At 44.4% G+C, this 16470-nt stretch overlaps 1 protein-coding gene and 1 pseudogene across 2 annotated transcripts in view; both read right to left on the bottom strand.

Moving 5' to 3' along the window:
• Nucleotides 1-2277: 2277 nt before the first annotated feature.
• The window catches only part of SLC22A16 (solute carrier family 22 member 16), a gene marked incomplete at both ends in the record, with an annotated part of 28084 nt that continues 13891 nt past the window's right edge, over nucleotides 2278-16470 (bottom strand). The window contains 4 exons of the mRNA XM_081250489.1: nucleotides 2278-2475; nucleotides 9634-9733; nucleotides 10744-10853; nucleotides 12973-13100. Coding sequence (XP_081106615.1) covers nucleotides 2278-2475; nucleotides 9634-9733; nucleotides 10744-10853; nucleotides 12973-13100 — 536 coding nt within the window. The remainder of the gene's footprint in view (nucleotides 2476-9633; nucleotides 9734-10743; nucleotides 10854-12972; nucleotides 13101-16470) is intronic.
• LOC308626217 (heterogeneous nuclear ribonucleoprotein A1-like) lies at nucleotides 14515-15759 on the bottom strand (annotated as a pseudogene). Its single transcript has one exon. The product of its transcript is annotated as a heterogeneous nuclear ribonucleoprotein A1-like (transcript).

Here is a 16470-nt window from a genome sequence, read left to right on the forward strand (position 1 = left end):
CACCAAACCAGCTTTGCAACAAATGCTAAAGGAACTTCTCTAGGCAGGAAAAACAAGAAAAGGAAAAGATCTACAATAACAAACCCAAAACAATTAACAAAATGGTAATAGGAACATACATATCGATATTTGCCTTAAATGGATTAAATGCTCCAACCAAAAGACATAGACTGGCTGAATGGATACAAAAACAAGACCCATATATATGCTGTCTACAAGAGACCCACTTCAGACCTAGGGATACATAGAGACTGAAAGTGAGGGGATGGAAAAAGATATTCCATGCAAATGTAAATCAAAAGAAAGCTGGAGTAGCAATTCTCATATCAGACAAAATAGACTTTAAAACAAAGACTATCACAAGAGACAAAGAAGGACACTACATAATGATCAAGGGATCGATCCAAGCAGAAGATATAATAATTGTAAATATTTATGGACCCCACATAGGAGCACCTCAATACATAAGGCAAACACTAACAGCCATAAAAGGGGAAATCGACAGTAACACAATCATAGTAGGGGACTTTAACACCCCACTTTCACCAATGGACAGATCATCCAAAATGAAAATAAATAAGGAAACACAAGCTTTAAATGATACATTAAACAAGATGGACTTAATTGATATTTATAGGACATTCCATCCAAAAACAACAGAATACACATTCTTCTCAAGTGCTCATGGAACATTCTCCAGGATAGATCATATCTTGGGTCACAAATCAGGCCTTGGTAAATTTAAGAAAATTGAAATCGTATCAAGTATCTTTTTCGACCACAGTGCTATGAGACTAGATATCAATCACAGGAAAAGATCTGTAAAAACTACAAACACATGGAGGCTAAACAATACACTACTTAATAACAAAGTGATCACTAAAGAAATCAAGAAGGAAATTAAAAAATACCTAGAAAGAAATGACAATGGAGACACGACAACCCAAAACCTATGGGATGCAGCAAAAGCAGTTCTAAGAGGGAAGTTTATAGCAGTACAATCCCACCTTAAGAAACAGGAAACATCTCGAGTAAACAACCTGATCTTGCACCTAAAGCAATTAGAGAAAGAAGACAAAACCCCCCCAAAGTTAGCAGAAGGAGAGAAATCATAAAAATCAGATCAGAAATAAATGAAAAAAAAATTTTTAATTTTGGGAACACATCCAGATGTCAATTTCTTAGATGATCTACAAACTTAAAATGTTTGGGGACTTCCCTGGTGGCGCGGTGATTAAGAATCCACCTGCCAATGCAGGGGACACAGGTTCAAGCCCTGGTCTGGGAAGATCCCACATACCTCAGAGTAACTAAGCCAGTGCACCACAACTACTGATCCTGCACTCTAGAGCCTGCGAGCCACAACTACTGAAGCCCGTGTGCCTAGAACCTGTGCTCTGCAACAAGAGAAGCCACTGCAATAAGAAGTTTGCGTACAACAAAGAGTAGTTCCCTGCTTGCTGCAACTAAAGAAAGCCCACGCAGCAATGAAGACCCAAGACAGACAGACAGACATACATACATACATACATACATAAAAATCAAGTTCCCTTAAAAAAAAAAGTTTGCAATACACTAAAATGCCACAGCTTCTACGTACAGGGAATGAGACTTATGGAGAGAATTTGGTAAATTTAGGAAAAATCAGACTGTTAGGCTAGAAAACTCACTCCTGGCCCCTAGCAGATGTGTGTCCCTTAACTGGGCCAAACACAAGCACATGTGTCTGCATATTCAAGCCCTCTTCCTTCAGGGTGCTGGAAAGCAAGATATCTTTTTGTGTAGCTATAATTTTTATGGTTAGACAAGTGTTGTTTGATGGGGCATTTCTGAATGACTTGAAAACTTGAATTTAGAGCTATGATTCTCCTAAGAGAGGAATGAATATCAGAAATAGAATCTTCGAGTGGCTTTGTCAAAAGAAACACACTCTCACATGCCCCCTCCTCTTCCCAGTCGACAGTCCCAGTGTTGGGGGGAGGGGATCCTGATACTGAAGGGAGTGTGTAGCAGTCCCTCAGGCCTGCAAGAATCAGTGACACAGAAGAACAAATATGGAAAAATATTTTGTGGCAATAAGAAAGCAGTGTAAAAAAAATGCAAATTCTCATCTTGCTTTTTATTTCTTCTACTTTTACAAAACCATTGTTTCAAAACTTTCTTACAAAATTAAAAAAAAAGACACATACACATGACATGCAGGAGATGAGAATAATATTCCTCTAATACAAAAGCATTAAACAATATTTCAGGTGCTACACAGCACGTCTGGCACATTTATTTATTAAGACCAGAATCCTCAGAGTTAACCACTGCAATATTTTCTAACGCAGTATTATCGGTTGTGGAAAGTAATTTGCCTGAACTGCTCTCTTTTTCAGTCTCCTCCCAAGTAGTTGTCAGAGGCTTCCCGAGGGTTTCTGGAAGCATGAACGTTAGCACTCCACTCACGAAGGCCAAAGTCCCAACAAGCAACTAGAAGGAATTAAAAAAAGAATAAGTGACACATCGAGAAAGAAGGGTATCCTTCAGAGAATAATCATTTCGGAACCTTTTTCAGAGGGCAATAGAATTGAATTTGACCTAACAGTTGTCATTTATTCCTCAGTGAGACCTTTTGGTTACTTATGCTGGTCCAAGGGTTCTTTAATTTGTTGACTAGGCTTAATCTGATCACTCATTAACCACCTACTAAATAAATCCCAGTTACTACCTGCATTATTACTCATGTAGGCACTGTCCTAGGAGCTACACAGGGGGAAAAAAAGTCCCTGCCCTGTCTTCCCAGACTCCAGAGTCTCATGGGGAAACCCAGAGTCTTGGATTTGGACTTGACGGCCAGACACCGTCTTAGTCAACCTTGCCCTGGCCCAAAAAGTTGACATGCTATCAGCATCCAATAAATGGTGGGGAATGAATGAATGCATGCATGCACAAATGAATGTTTCAATGAACCAAAACCTACAGAATTTAGGGGGAAACAAAACAGAGGCAATGGAAACTAGCTGCTACTATAGGGGAGGGGTGGGTCCAAGCGATTTCCTGTAAAAATTCAGTATTTCTTAACTTTCCAGGTTTTGACACATAAAAGGCAAACTTTTAGACTAGCACCAAGGTGTTTGCTTTTAAAAATGCAAATCACATTAAAAACTAAAGTCTGCACATCTATTCTCTGTTGATCACTATGTAGATTTTGGGTGGATTTTAGAACTAAATCTCTATATGGTCTGTAAAAACTTTGTCCTTACATAATTTAAACCCCTTTAGCAAAAAAATACTGCCTGGGAAGACCCCATAAAAATAAATTAAGGCATGTTTTTTCTGATAAGTCTGCACACTTGGTGCTTTTACAGCCTCTGAGACACAGTGCAACTGTGACGTGCTGTGAGGCCACATCACTAACAGATGTGACCCGGGAAGACAGCTTCTTACTTTGTTTGCAGAACACTGACAACCTAAATCTAGAAATACATGAGTAAGCCTAGAAGCAGTAACAGAATCTAAAGTGACATTGCAAAGGACGTAGAAACCCCAGAAGAGCCCTCTGCCAGGGTCTGAAAAACACTGAATAAGTCTAAACAAGAAATAGAATCAAATGGAAGATCCAAGACAAGACTGGCTTTTCCTTTTTAACTTGGTAGTAAGAATAGTCAGGCACTAAACAAACTCAGAACCCTCCATCTCTTCTCTCACTCTCAGCAGAAGATCTGGTCTCCCACAGCCCTGGGCCAGCTCCCCCAACCCCACTATAAGCATCCCAAAAAGCTCCCCCCTCCCCCCACCCCCCACCCCAGGCAGGAGGAGCCTTTGTCGCCTCTCACCTCCTCCTGCGGGTGGGAGGTGGAAGGGTGCCAGTTGGGTGGGGTCTTCCTCCATCAGTAGACCTCCCTTCTTACCCGCTCATTTGTTTTTTTGGAACGCATCAATTGGATCTAACTTTTTAAAAGATCTGTATTGGAGTATAGTTAATTTACAATGTTGTGTTGGTTTCTGCTGCACAGCAAAGTGGATCAGTTATACCTATACATATATCCCCTCTTTTTTAGATTATTTTCGCATATGGGTCATTACAGAGTATGGAGAAGAGTTCCCTGTGCTATACAGCAGGTCCTTGTTGATTATCTACTTTATATATAGTAGTCTGTATATGTCAATCCCAATTCTCACTGATGTTTGATCCTTTCCTTTCCACTGGCTAGCTTCCCTCAGTAAAAATAGAAGTTCTTGAGCCTCTTAAAACTTCTGTACCCACTCTGCCCAGGAACTTGTACTTGCGACCTGTATGACCCCGGGCAATTGACTTAACTTTCCTGCTCCTCAGTTTCCTTATCTGTAAAATGGAAATAATACTATTACCTGCCCCCAAAGGACTGTTGAAAGGATTAAATTAAGTAACACATTTAGGGCACTCAAAACAGGGACTGGCTTATGTTAAGGAGTCAATAACTGGTAGCTATCATTACTACTCTCGAGTCTTTTGAAACAAGCAAAAGAGGTCCTCTGCCTCAGCTCATACCCACTGCAGCCCCCAGCCCATCCTCTCCACAGCACTCACTGCTTCTCCTTCCATCCTGCTCCCCACAGCATGGCCCACTCCCACCACCCACAGAAGCTGCTCTTCCCAGGCCACAGATTCCTAGCTGCCAAACCCGATGCACGTTTTCCTGTTCTGCTCTTTCTTAGCCGCTGTCCTGTCCTGGCTTCCTCACCTGCCCTCCTCCTTTGGGGCTCTGGTCACCTCCCTGTCTCCCCGGCTACTGCATCTCAGTCTCTGCCCTGGACCCCTCTTCCCATCAGGCTTTAAATGCCACCATTCCTAGGGTTCTGCTCTTCAGTCTCCCTCACCTCTTCATAAGCTGACTCCCAAATCTGTACCTCCCATGGGGGTGTCCCCTGAGCTCCAGACCTGCCTCCTGGACGCCTCCCCCAGCCTCTGCCGTCAAGCAGGTACCTCACACTCATCACCCACAATTCAAGTGCACTGTCCTTCCCCACCTCAACCTTGTTCCTCCTCCGGGTTCCCTCCAGCCCCAAGAACAACCTTCCCATCCCTCCAGCTGCCCCTCTCCACCATATGCAAACTCATCATGGGTCCTGTGGATACAACTTTTCCATGCTGTCCTCTCCAACCCAACTTCAGGTCTGAATGTTCTTCTGTTCTGCTCTCCTTTGAGATCCTGCCCATCCTTTCACCCATATCTCCTGGCTCCCTCAACCCACCCTGGGTGTTAGCAGTAATGCTTGCACCCAAACTCAAACTGGTCAAGTTCCTTTTCCCTCTAAGTTTTTGCCTTCCTGTTTCCTCCGCGTGGAACTCCCTTCTCTCCTCCTCCACCTTGCTGACTCTCACTGGCTCCTCCAGACACAGATTAAAGCCCCCTCCTCTGAGAAACCTCCCCTCTGGCTCTAGCCTCGGCTGGTAGCCCTTGCCTACAACCCCATAACCCCAGCTTTTCCCTACCACAGCCCTCTTCTCTGGGGCTTCTGCCTTCTGCACCAGACAGGACATCTCTCAGGACAAATGCTATTTCTTTCATCTCTGCTGCTTATCACCTAGCAGGGAAGCTAATTCAAAATCAGCACTCAACCTTTGCCAAATGAGTTCATGAATACAAACAGGATATGAATTAGGTGTCCACTTTTTTTCCTTAGATTACTAAAAAAATGATGGTTGATAATAAAAGCAACAGAAGGAGTGATTTTCATGTGCTTCTTTTTGAAAGAGAAAATATAAGCTTATCTTCTAGATTACCATTTCTATTCCTCAAAGTGAAAATACTGGCTCCCTAGGCAGTTTGACACCCATGAATAAGCTTAATGAGAAATTTAATAATTTATTTTTTTACTCATTAAAAATAACAAGTAACATCTACTACATCCAAAGGAAGTACCTTCACAGAATACTTTTGCAAATATACACAAGACCCTGCTGACAGAGGTTGTCCTGGGGAAGGGGGGGACCAGGGTCAGGGTGGAGGAAGAACTTATTTCTCTGCATCCCTTTTAAGACTGTTTATTTGTTTGACCTATGCAAAAGGCATGGTATTTGGGTTTGAACCCAAGTTCTGTCACTTAAATAGGGATAACAAAATCAGTACCTGCAATCTGTGAAGACTACTTCTCGTAAAGCACTTAAAATAGAGCTTGTGGGCTTCCCTGGTTGCTCAGTGGTTGAGAGTCCGCCTGCCGATGCAGGGGACATGGGTTCGTGCCCCGGTCCAGGAAGATACCACATGCCGCAGAGCGGCTAGGCCCGTGAGCCATGGCCGCTGAGCCTGCGCGTCCAGAGCCTGTGCTCCGCAACGGGAGAGGCCACAACAGTGAGAGGCCCACGTACCACAAAAAAAAAAAAAAAAATAGAGCTTGTTACATAACAAGCACTATTTAAGTACCTGTTAAATAAAATTTAAAAGCCCCTTTTAACTCTGTAGTCCATAATGGACCGTTATGGATGTCCTTTAAAAAAAATCTTTATTTTGTTTTAGTGATTTTATAGCAGTTTGCTTTTATAGATTTGTCTATCTTCTTCTGTGTGTCTTAGCTTATTTTTAAAAACATCTTTTCCATTTTTATCTTTTATTTATTTAACAACGAACATAAAGTGCTAGCACAAAGGAGATGCTTCTGGAAAAGTCCGTGACCTAAAAAGAGTGGTGGATTCTCCAAAACTCCTTCCTGTGTAGGCCAGACCCAACGCCCCCAATGAAGCAAACTTGACTGAGTGCCTGTTACTGGGACATGAGAGAGAACCATGCTGAGCCAATGATCCCCAAAGAGCAGACGCATACCACCTGTGTATATGCCTGGTGATTTTTTTTTTTTTAAGGACGTCTCAAACAATTTGTTTTACTACTTATGAGATTGTTAGTGTATTTTAGAAAAACATGTAACTAGTATAACACCCATGATTTCACTGTTATTGTTGTTTAGGGAAAGCTAAATTTTAAAAGCCATTCTATTTGATTTAAAATATTAAGTAAGGGCTTCCCTGTTGGCACAGTGGTTGAGAGTCCGCCTGCCAATGCAGGGGGCATGGGTTTGTGCCCCGGTCCGGGAGGATCCCACATGCCGCGGAGCGGCTGGGCCCGTGAGCCACAGCCGCTGAGCCTGCGTGTCCGGAGCCTGTGCTCCGCAACAGGAGAGGCCGCAACAGTGAGAGGCCCGCGTACCACAAAAAAAATAAAAATAAAAGTAAATTAAGTAAATTATAGCATGAATGGCACACAAGGTGAGAGAAATGCTCCGGTGGACCCAGTTGTGGGTACATAAAATGCCCTATCCTGCAAGAGTTCAACAATTTAACTGGGGGACAAAGACATACATGTGAATAATACAGCCAGACTGCGACAGCGGGCTGCGGAAAGGGTACACACGAAATACTATGCAGACCTGGGAAAGGGAGAGGTTGCATCACTGGATCTGGGTGGGCTTCTTAAAGAAGTGGAGTTTGCTCTGGTCTTAAAAGAGGTTTAGCTGCCTCATCTAAACCCCTAGAGCTTTGGGCCTTCCACTAGTCGTCCGACAGAGACAGTGCAGGAGGACGAACTAGGAATGAGGCAAGTGGGTCCAGCTCTGGTCTCATTTCCCCAGCCATGCAAGTCACAGCCACTAAAGCTCCAGGACACCCTCATCCAGAAGAACCTGGTAAGGCCGTTGCTCTCCACGAAGCCCAGGAAGACCCTGTGAAAGGGACTTCATAGACATACTGGGAAGAAATCACTGCCTTAACGCATCTTACGGTCCTGGGAGCCCTCAGGGCTCTGACCCAGATGGAGTGCAAGCTTCTGAGGCAGGCTGGGTCCTAAAAGTTCTTGGATTTACCTCTTAAAAAGGAAAGGAAAAAAAAAAAAAAAAAGGTCTATATCTGTCTATCTACCTATCTACCATAAAATATGATATAATTTTTTAAATGCATAAAACAAATGCACAGTTTAAGAAATAATTATAAAGCAAACACATCATGGTCTTGATCACCCACAAGAAAACACTGCTTGCACCCCAGAAGCCTCTCCTTCTCTCCTCCACAGGTGGTCCTGGTTTAGTCAATTAGCCTTATCTGCTTTTCTGGTTTTAACATTACTTTCATGGCTACAGAATGTATAAAACTGGTCCCATTCTCTTAAAAAAAAAAAAAGATACACGAAGTTTGGGGGGCGGGGAGGAGCATTCTCTGCAGAGGGGATGTTCGGGCAGAGGAGGCCGGTGGAGATGAATGAGAACAGGGTGTGGAGAGGAGGAGGAAGTGTGTGAGGAAACAAAACAAAATAGGGAACATGGGCAGGGGGTCAATCTGGAAAGGCCGTGAGTATCAGGCAGAGTTTGGGTTTTGCTCTGGAGGTGAAGGGCAGTTGGACCAGAGCTCCGGTTCAGCAAACTACTCTGATGGGGCCGGGGGCGTGTGCAGGGAGGGAACCAGGGAGGCAGGCGGTGATGAGGGGCTGGACTGGAGGCAGGTGAGTAGGCTGGTTGTGAGAGAGAAGGAAAGGACTCGGTGTCGTAGGTTGGAGGGGGTGGGAGAATAAAAAGTTGGTGCTCAAGTGTCACGCTGCAGGCCACGGACTCCTACCGCAGAGCGGAGACAGGTGGAGGAAACGCAAGTCACCGGCCGGCTGGGTTTGGGAAACGGTGAAGCTGTTTAGTCGCCCAGGGAGACTATCCATGGGGCTAGTGGGTCTGCAGCTTGGAAGAGAAGTCAGAATCAGGAGAGGTCACCCGCGCAGGGACTGAAAAAGACAGCCAGAATGGCTCTTGGAGAATGAAGCAATCAGAAGAAGACAGGAGCACAGGAGGAGCCCCAGAGGGAACAGCCTAGAGAACGAGGACCAAGAAGTCCTGGAGAGGGAGCCTGGAGGGGGAGGGAGGGCCGGCACACCCAGGGTTCTCCCGTAGGTGGTGCAGCCCCTCAGGCCGCCCCCCACATTCCCTGCCCCCTCCCCTCCCCTCCCCCCATCCTCCTCCTGACCCGGGTGTGTAACAGTGCTCCGCGTGGTTTCCCAAACTCTCAGCCCGGCCACGAGGACACGTGCAAACCGCACAGAACCCCTCGCACACTTCATAACCAGGAGGACGGCTCACACTGCCGGAGCCAGGAGGAAGCACGCAGGCAGCCTTGCCTGTGAAGAGCCCCTCAAGTTTCGGGGAAGCTGGAAACCACAGATCCCTACACCTCTCCAGCAGACACCACTGAGTCCTTCCGGGAGCAGCAGCCTCCAGAACTGGCCTTGACCAGCCGTCACACGGTGGGAACACAGAGGCAAGGGCTGGGGGTGAGAGGCAGCCTGCGGATCCAGACACAGGGGCACAGGCTGAGAGACCAGAGACCAGAGCTCTCCCTGCGCAGTCCCGGCTTCACGATGTGCTGAGGAGAGGCCCTCCTCTGGCTGGCAGAGCTGCAATGGATTAACAGCTCACAGCGGGAGGCAGGGCGGGATGGGGAAGAGGCGAGAAGGCAATCAACGAACATGAAAAGCAGCAACCCACCACCCTACTTACCAGCTGGTGAGCTGTTAATTAGGTTGCTATAAACCCCCGTAACCGAATTATAAATTGGCTTCCAATAAATAAAAATACAGAAGGCAGTCGGCTCTTCTGCCTCGCTGCTATCTCAGTAAAGTTCTATAAACTGATGAACACCTGTGGCATGAAGATCCAAACGCTGGAGAGGTAAATGCAGAATGGGGCCGCGATGCTCCCCACACGGCCCACCGTGCTGCCACTCCCCACAGCCAGCGACCTGGAAACGCGGAGAGGATTAATACAGCAGCAAGAACAGAAGACAAGAAAGGCACAGGATGCAGAGAGTGAGGGAACAGCTGCCCAGAGCCCCTGTCCACCCTTCCAGCAGAGAATAAATAGTAAAACTTAACTTAGCTTAATATACTTGGAAATAATTTTACTTTAATTTTTTAAGAATTGTTCATGATTTATATTCTCATTCTGTGAAACAGCAGTGTAAACAAGCATGCAGATAATTCAAGACAATTCAAGACCAAAAAAGAAGGTAAACCAATCATCATCAGCTATGCAGATGAGGCCCTTACATATACTCATTGAGTCTAATATTGCAGATAACATCAGTCTTCTAGAGCAGTTTATTTGGGGTATGGAGCGGGGATTTGGGAAAGCAAAAGATTTATATCTATGGAACATCCTATTTCAGTGTTTTAAAGTCAAGCAATATCTTAATGTGCTTTCCTTTAAAAGTTATTTAAACCTTATAGAATGTCTAGTAGGAAGCAAAGAATGTGCCTTCAACATGAATAAGTATCTCTTATTAAGCCTAGGAGAAAGGCCCCAGGAGAAACCAAACCTGCCAAACAGCTTGATCTCAGACTTCCAGCCTCCACAACTGTGAGAAAATTCACTTCTGTTGTTTGAGCCCCTCAGTCTGTGGTGCTTTGTTATGGCGGCCCTAACAAACTAACACAACTGACATCAGGACATCAAGAGATACAACCTGAGAAAATTAGCCTTGAGTCGATGTTAAGTCAACTGTATTTGAGACTTAAAATGGTTTTAGGATAATAAGAGTGTTATTTCAAAACAAGTTCTTTAATATCCTTGCTAATGACGTATAGACAAAGCCTCAGATTCAGAATTAGCATCATCATGTAACCCTCCCATAGCTAGGAGCTCCAGTAACTTCTATGGAAAGAAAGCATTTATACTCAAAGGCCAGATGTAATCAAATGACACATAAGTGAAAGATAACAAGAAAACAACAGAAAAATAAGTAACTCTTACCTTACAGTGGTTGGATACAGCTCTGCTGTATAAAGGTATATAAGGCCAAACGCTGCCCCTATGGAAAATTTTCCAGCCATAGTTGCCACCACACACCAAACATGGTAATCCTGAAAAAATATATATTAGCAAAATAGACCGTCATTTTGTCATCAGGTAATATTTTTAAAAGAAAAATAGAAAATCCTTAAAATTATTACTTAAAACTTTCTAATTCTCCAGTATTTTTCAGAACAATGAAGAGTTTTATTTTGTAAACTCGACGCATGGTCTGCAAAAGCTTTCCATCTTTATGAAATTTAGAGGAAAGTTTTATTGTGCCTCCCTGCAGCCTTGGAGATTTCAAATTACCAAATAAGAAAAGCTATTTGGGAAGAGACACTTTGGAATGAGACCCTCCCAGATGGTTTCTGCTGTTGTCCCTGACATGTTCTCCTTCCTGCAGTGGTTCTCAGAGACCTCCCACAGTCCATCTTTTCTCTCCTCCTCTGTCTGCCAGCTGGGTGTTGAGACCCAGGTGACCTTGGAGCTCATGTGTGAGGAGTGGCAGCACCTCTGTCAACCCGAGTCCCTGAATGATTCCATGGAGCCAATCACCCCCTTCACCACTCCCACAGCCACCAACGAGGTACACCCACATTGAACTTTCTATGAGCAAGAAATAAATGTCTATGATGTGAAGTTACTGAGATTCGGTGGTGCCTCTACTAAGGCAACCAGTGTCACCTTGTCACCTTAATTACTATTGTAGACGATATTTGTTGAATGAATTAATGGGACTTAAAAATTTTTGTATTGTGTTGACATTACCATTTGGAGAGAAGTTTTATTAGAGGGGAAAAATTTGTGGCTAAGGGTTAGTACTCTATTTCTAGAAATCCCCATCAGCCACTTTCCTGTCTTCCACATTACCACTGGGGCTTAACCACCGTAGAACCTGAAGGTTCTAGGGTTTCCCTAAATCTTCACCACTCAAAGACAGCTGCCATCAACTCAACAAATATAACTGCAAGCTACTTAAAAACACAAACAAAAAGGGTATGGATGAAGCTCCCTCAAATTGGCAGAGACCTCCTTGTCTTAGGCAGCTTTAATTGATGTGTATCAGTTGTATATATCAATCACCTGGAAACGTCAATACATAAAACATGTGATTCATCAAACCTGACAATTAAGTGAAGCTGTTACTACAAAAGGAAGTCACTGGTTAGCTTAAGTTAAACTTCAAACAATATGCAAAACTTAAAATGCCTTGATCTAAGTGTTGAGATACTGTTGCTTAATAATTATTAAATCGATTTAAAACAAAGTATTATAAAGTATTGTTATAGTGACCATATTTTCCATATTGAGAATGAAAATACAGGTTTTCCATTCTGGGGGGAAAGAGGAGAGCACCTCTGGGTGGAAGAGGTGTTCTAGGGGGTGGAGTTTGCCAAAATACAGGAATGTGAAAGTCGTTTCAGTAGTTTATGGCACTGTTTCTCACTAAGAAATTGAATTTTAAAAACAAGCTCCTCGGGGGATTTATGCACACTAGAAATTGGAAACTACTAATCTACTACAGTGAAAAAAAAAACAAGACTACTTAAACTGGAACAACCCTGAACATAAGACTCATCATATCTTTCAGCTGTCTCCATGGCTCCCTCCCTCCTTCAGGTTTCTGATCAAACATCACCTTCTCTGAGAGGCACACCATCCTCAATCACCTCAGATAAAATAAAATAGTTCACATGTGCGTTCCCCCTCCATACACAGTCATTCTCCATCCCTCATCCTATTTTGTTTTTCTTCACTATACTCAGAGAAACTTGACTTACCGCACATCCTCAGCACCTAGAAAAGAACCTGGCACATACTAGATGCTGGATAGATCTTTCATGAATGAATAAAAGTTTAAGATGACGATAATTACTGGAAGGTGCAATCTACTCTTCTCACTCAGGATGATCATGTTGGCAAAATACAACAGTGGCCATCTCTCGGAAGTGGGATTATAGGCTTTTCCCCCTACCCCCGCCCCACATTTCTTTTTTTCCTTAGATTTTCAACTATCTGTGTAACAGAGAAAGAATCACTTTTAAAGAAAACATTTAAAATACTATGTACAGCATATACTCTATCCATATGTCTTAATTCATCTTCATATTCATAAGCTGAAAAGGCTCCCATCACACTGTCATAGTATAACTAACCATTCCCTAAATAAAACATAAAGTAACTCACCTTGGGGATCACCATAATCACACCATTGGTCACTGCACTTGAGAGAAGGGAGAAAACCAGAATGCTTCTTCTCCCCACATGGTCCATCCCGAAGCACACAAAGATGTAGGCAGGAATTTCCACTGCACCTGTCATGGAGCAAAATGATGCACCTCAATAAGCCACAGTGTCCAACTGAACAAGGGGACCCTGCCTTCTAACCCACCACCCAAAAGGAATGGTCAGCCCTCTCTCTGCTTCCAGGGGCTTCTAAGAACTATCTAACAACTGCCCGAGAGGCAGCAAGCCCCACGACTTTTAAACTCACTGGAGTGGGCAGGATGTTTGCTGTGACGTGCACTAATGCTCACATAATCCGCCTAGCACTTATCACCTGTCTTCGGAATCTTATCCCGGACTAGGCAGGAAGCTCCCCAGGACACAACACAGTGACTGGAGCATGGGCCGGTTGAATGAATAAATATGTAACTTAATAGGCAACATTGATCTTTTTTGACCTTTGGCTTCTGCTTGGCAGAACTATGGGGAAATGTTTGTACTGTAACTTCGAACATAGCAATTAAAGTAGAAAATTCAGTGCCAGCTTTACATCTATCAGACAGAATGCATCAGGGAGCAAGCAAGGAGTTCTCTCAGCAAAACCGAACAAACCCAATAATAGCCTTTGAGAAACTGTCACTGTTTACTAGCCTAGCTTGTCCACGTAATTCAAAGGTCTGTTCTTTCGACCCTCCGGAGCTTGCCTAACCTCAGGACACTACCCACCGCTGCCTTTTAGGACTGATGTGCATTTTCCCATTCAACTACAGAATGCTGCAAGCACCTGGACTGGCAGGTCTGGGTCTGCATGTCTCCTACAGTTTTGGGAACACATCTCTGCAGGTGGACACATATTTTCTGAGTTAACATTCTTAGCAGTACATCAGAAATTAAATTCAGTTGCAGCTGCTCAGGAAAAAAAACAAAAAAAATGGCTGGGCAAAGACAAAAAAATAACATTCTGCGCCCCATTGGAGAGACAGCCTCCCTCCTTTTCATTAACGTGGAAAATAAACAACTTCAGAGAAAAGGCCTCCCTTTCACAGACCCTGCTGTAGGGTCCACGTCTCCAGGCCCGAACAGTAGGTACATCTATTACTCTACTCTTTTGTTTGTTTGTTTGTTTATCAAACACTTTTCAAGGTCAAATAAATCAATGATTCTCCAAAGAACCTCATGGGAATAGGCCTGGATTATTACCCCCCCTTTCCAACTCAGATTAAATGACTTGAGCCCAGTGAGTAAGTGACGGCTCAGGGACTGGTCTTTGGGAGCCAAGGCCCCTTTCCTGCAAACTCCCTCCCTCATGTCTGGTTCCCTCCATGTCTGACTCAGGGCTCCCCTCTCTACAGCACTGTGTGCAAGGCCACCACCCAACTTCCTGGAGTCTAGCAAAGCTGCACAGCAACTGGGAAACAGCTGAAGAGACCTTTTTTAAAAAAAAAAAAAAAAAAAAAGACACATTTATTCAGCGTCATGATCAGACTATTACATTTAGCAATCAACAGCATGGGTGCAAGAAAAAAAAATCTACATTAAAACCCTTTGTTGGAATGCTTTACACTTTCCACAGAACAGAAACTAAAATAACCTGTTATACAATTAGTCACAAATACAGTCCTCGAGTTTTGCCCATACACATGAGTATGGTCTAAAACATGTCTTCTTTGTAGCAGCTAGGCCCTGCCACCACTGTGCTTGGCTGAGTTCACAAATCTGTTGTAACCTGTAGCTTCCCTGTCACTTCTCTGGCTCTCCTCTCCTGCTAAGCTTTGTTTCCTGGCAGTAATCAAAACCTTCTGCCACTGCCATAGCTACTGCTGCTGCTGGAACCACCATAGCCACCTTGGTTTTGGGGTTTGGCAAAGTATTGGCCTCCACGACCATAGGGGCCAGAACTTCTGCCTCCAAAGTTTCCTCCTTTCATGGGTCCAAAATTGGAAGAATGATTGTTGTAACTGCCAAAATCATTGTAGCTTCCACCACCTCCAAAATTGCTTCCATCGTTACCAAACCCATTAGAGCCATCCCCACTGCCACCATATCCACCACCACCACGGCTGCCACCAAAGCCACCTCGACCACTGAAGTTTCCTCCACGACCAAAGTTGTCATTCCCACCAAAACCACCTCCACGACCACCACCAAAGTTTCCAGAACCACTTCGACCTCTGGCAGGATGAGGCACTCGCCATCTCTTGCTTAGATAGGGCTTTCCTTACTTCACAGCTGTGGCCATTCACAGTGTGGTATTTCTGAATGACAATCTTGTCTACAGAGTCATGGTCATCAAAGGTTACGAAAGCAAAGCCTCTTTTTGCCACTGCCTCAATCAGTCATGATTTCAATCACTTCAATTTTCCCCTACTGTTCAAAATAATCTCTTAGATGATGTTCTTCAGTGTCTTCTTTAATGCCACCAACAAAAATCTTTTTCACAGTTAAGTGGGCACCAGGTCTTTGAGAATCTTCTCTTGAGACGGCCCTCTTTGGTTCCACAACTCTTCCATCCACCTTGTGTGGCCTTGCATTCATGGCCGCATCCAACTCCTCCACAGTGGCATATGTGACAAACCCGAAGCCTCTGGAGCGTTTGGTGTTTGGATCCCTCGTTACCACACAATCTGTGAGCATTCCCCACTGCTCAAAATGGCTCCTCAGGCTCTCATCGGTTGTTTCAAAGCTCAAACCTCCGATGAAGAGCCTCTGCAGCTGTTCTGGCTCTTTGGGTGACTCTGATTTAGACATGACGGCAATGGAGGGGGGCAGGGGAGACGTTAACGATGCTTACTCGGAGGCGTCCACGAGCAGAAAGTGAAGAGACCTTTTAAAGTATATTCCACCTTGATGTTTCTTGAGTTGTTGTATAGATGCTGCATCTAAATTTTGACTTGACTATGTCTGGGATAGAAATGGTGCAACCAGGGCTTCCCTCGTGGCGCAGTGGTTGAGAGTCCGCCTGCCGATGCAGGGGACACGGGTTCGTGCCCTGGTCCGGGAGGGTCCCACATGCCATGGAGCAGCTAGGCCCGTGAGCCATGGCCGCTGAACCTGAGCGTCCGGAGCCTGTGCTCCGCAACGGGAGAGGCCACAACAGTGAGAGGCCCACGTACCGTAAAAAAGAAAAAAGAAATGGTGCAAGCAATGAGTCCCAATCTGTCTGGGATTAAGACCATGTGCCCTTATCTTCTTTACTTTATTATGTATAACCCCATTCTGCTCCTATCTCCACATAACCTCAAAGATACGTCTTCAGGCTACTGTAGCGCTTATCACCTGCAAGTAGCACAAAACCTAAGCTGAAATTCCCACCAGCACCAAACCATCTCAGGAGATGAAAACTTGTTCAAAAATTTCACAGCACGGAAGTGTTGGCTAGAAGCGCCTGTCAGGCAGAGGGCTGCTGGCAAGGGTAATGACATGAAAAATCAAAGGCAGTGGAGACTATAAAACCATGGT

This window comes from Mesoplodon bidens, assembly GCF_964165515.1.
Source record: "Mesoplodon bidens genome assembly, chromosome: 12".
NCBI lineage: Eukaryota > Metazoa > Chordata > Mammalia > Artiodactyla > Ziphiidae > Mesoplodon > Mesoplodon bidens.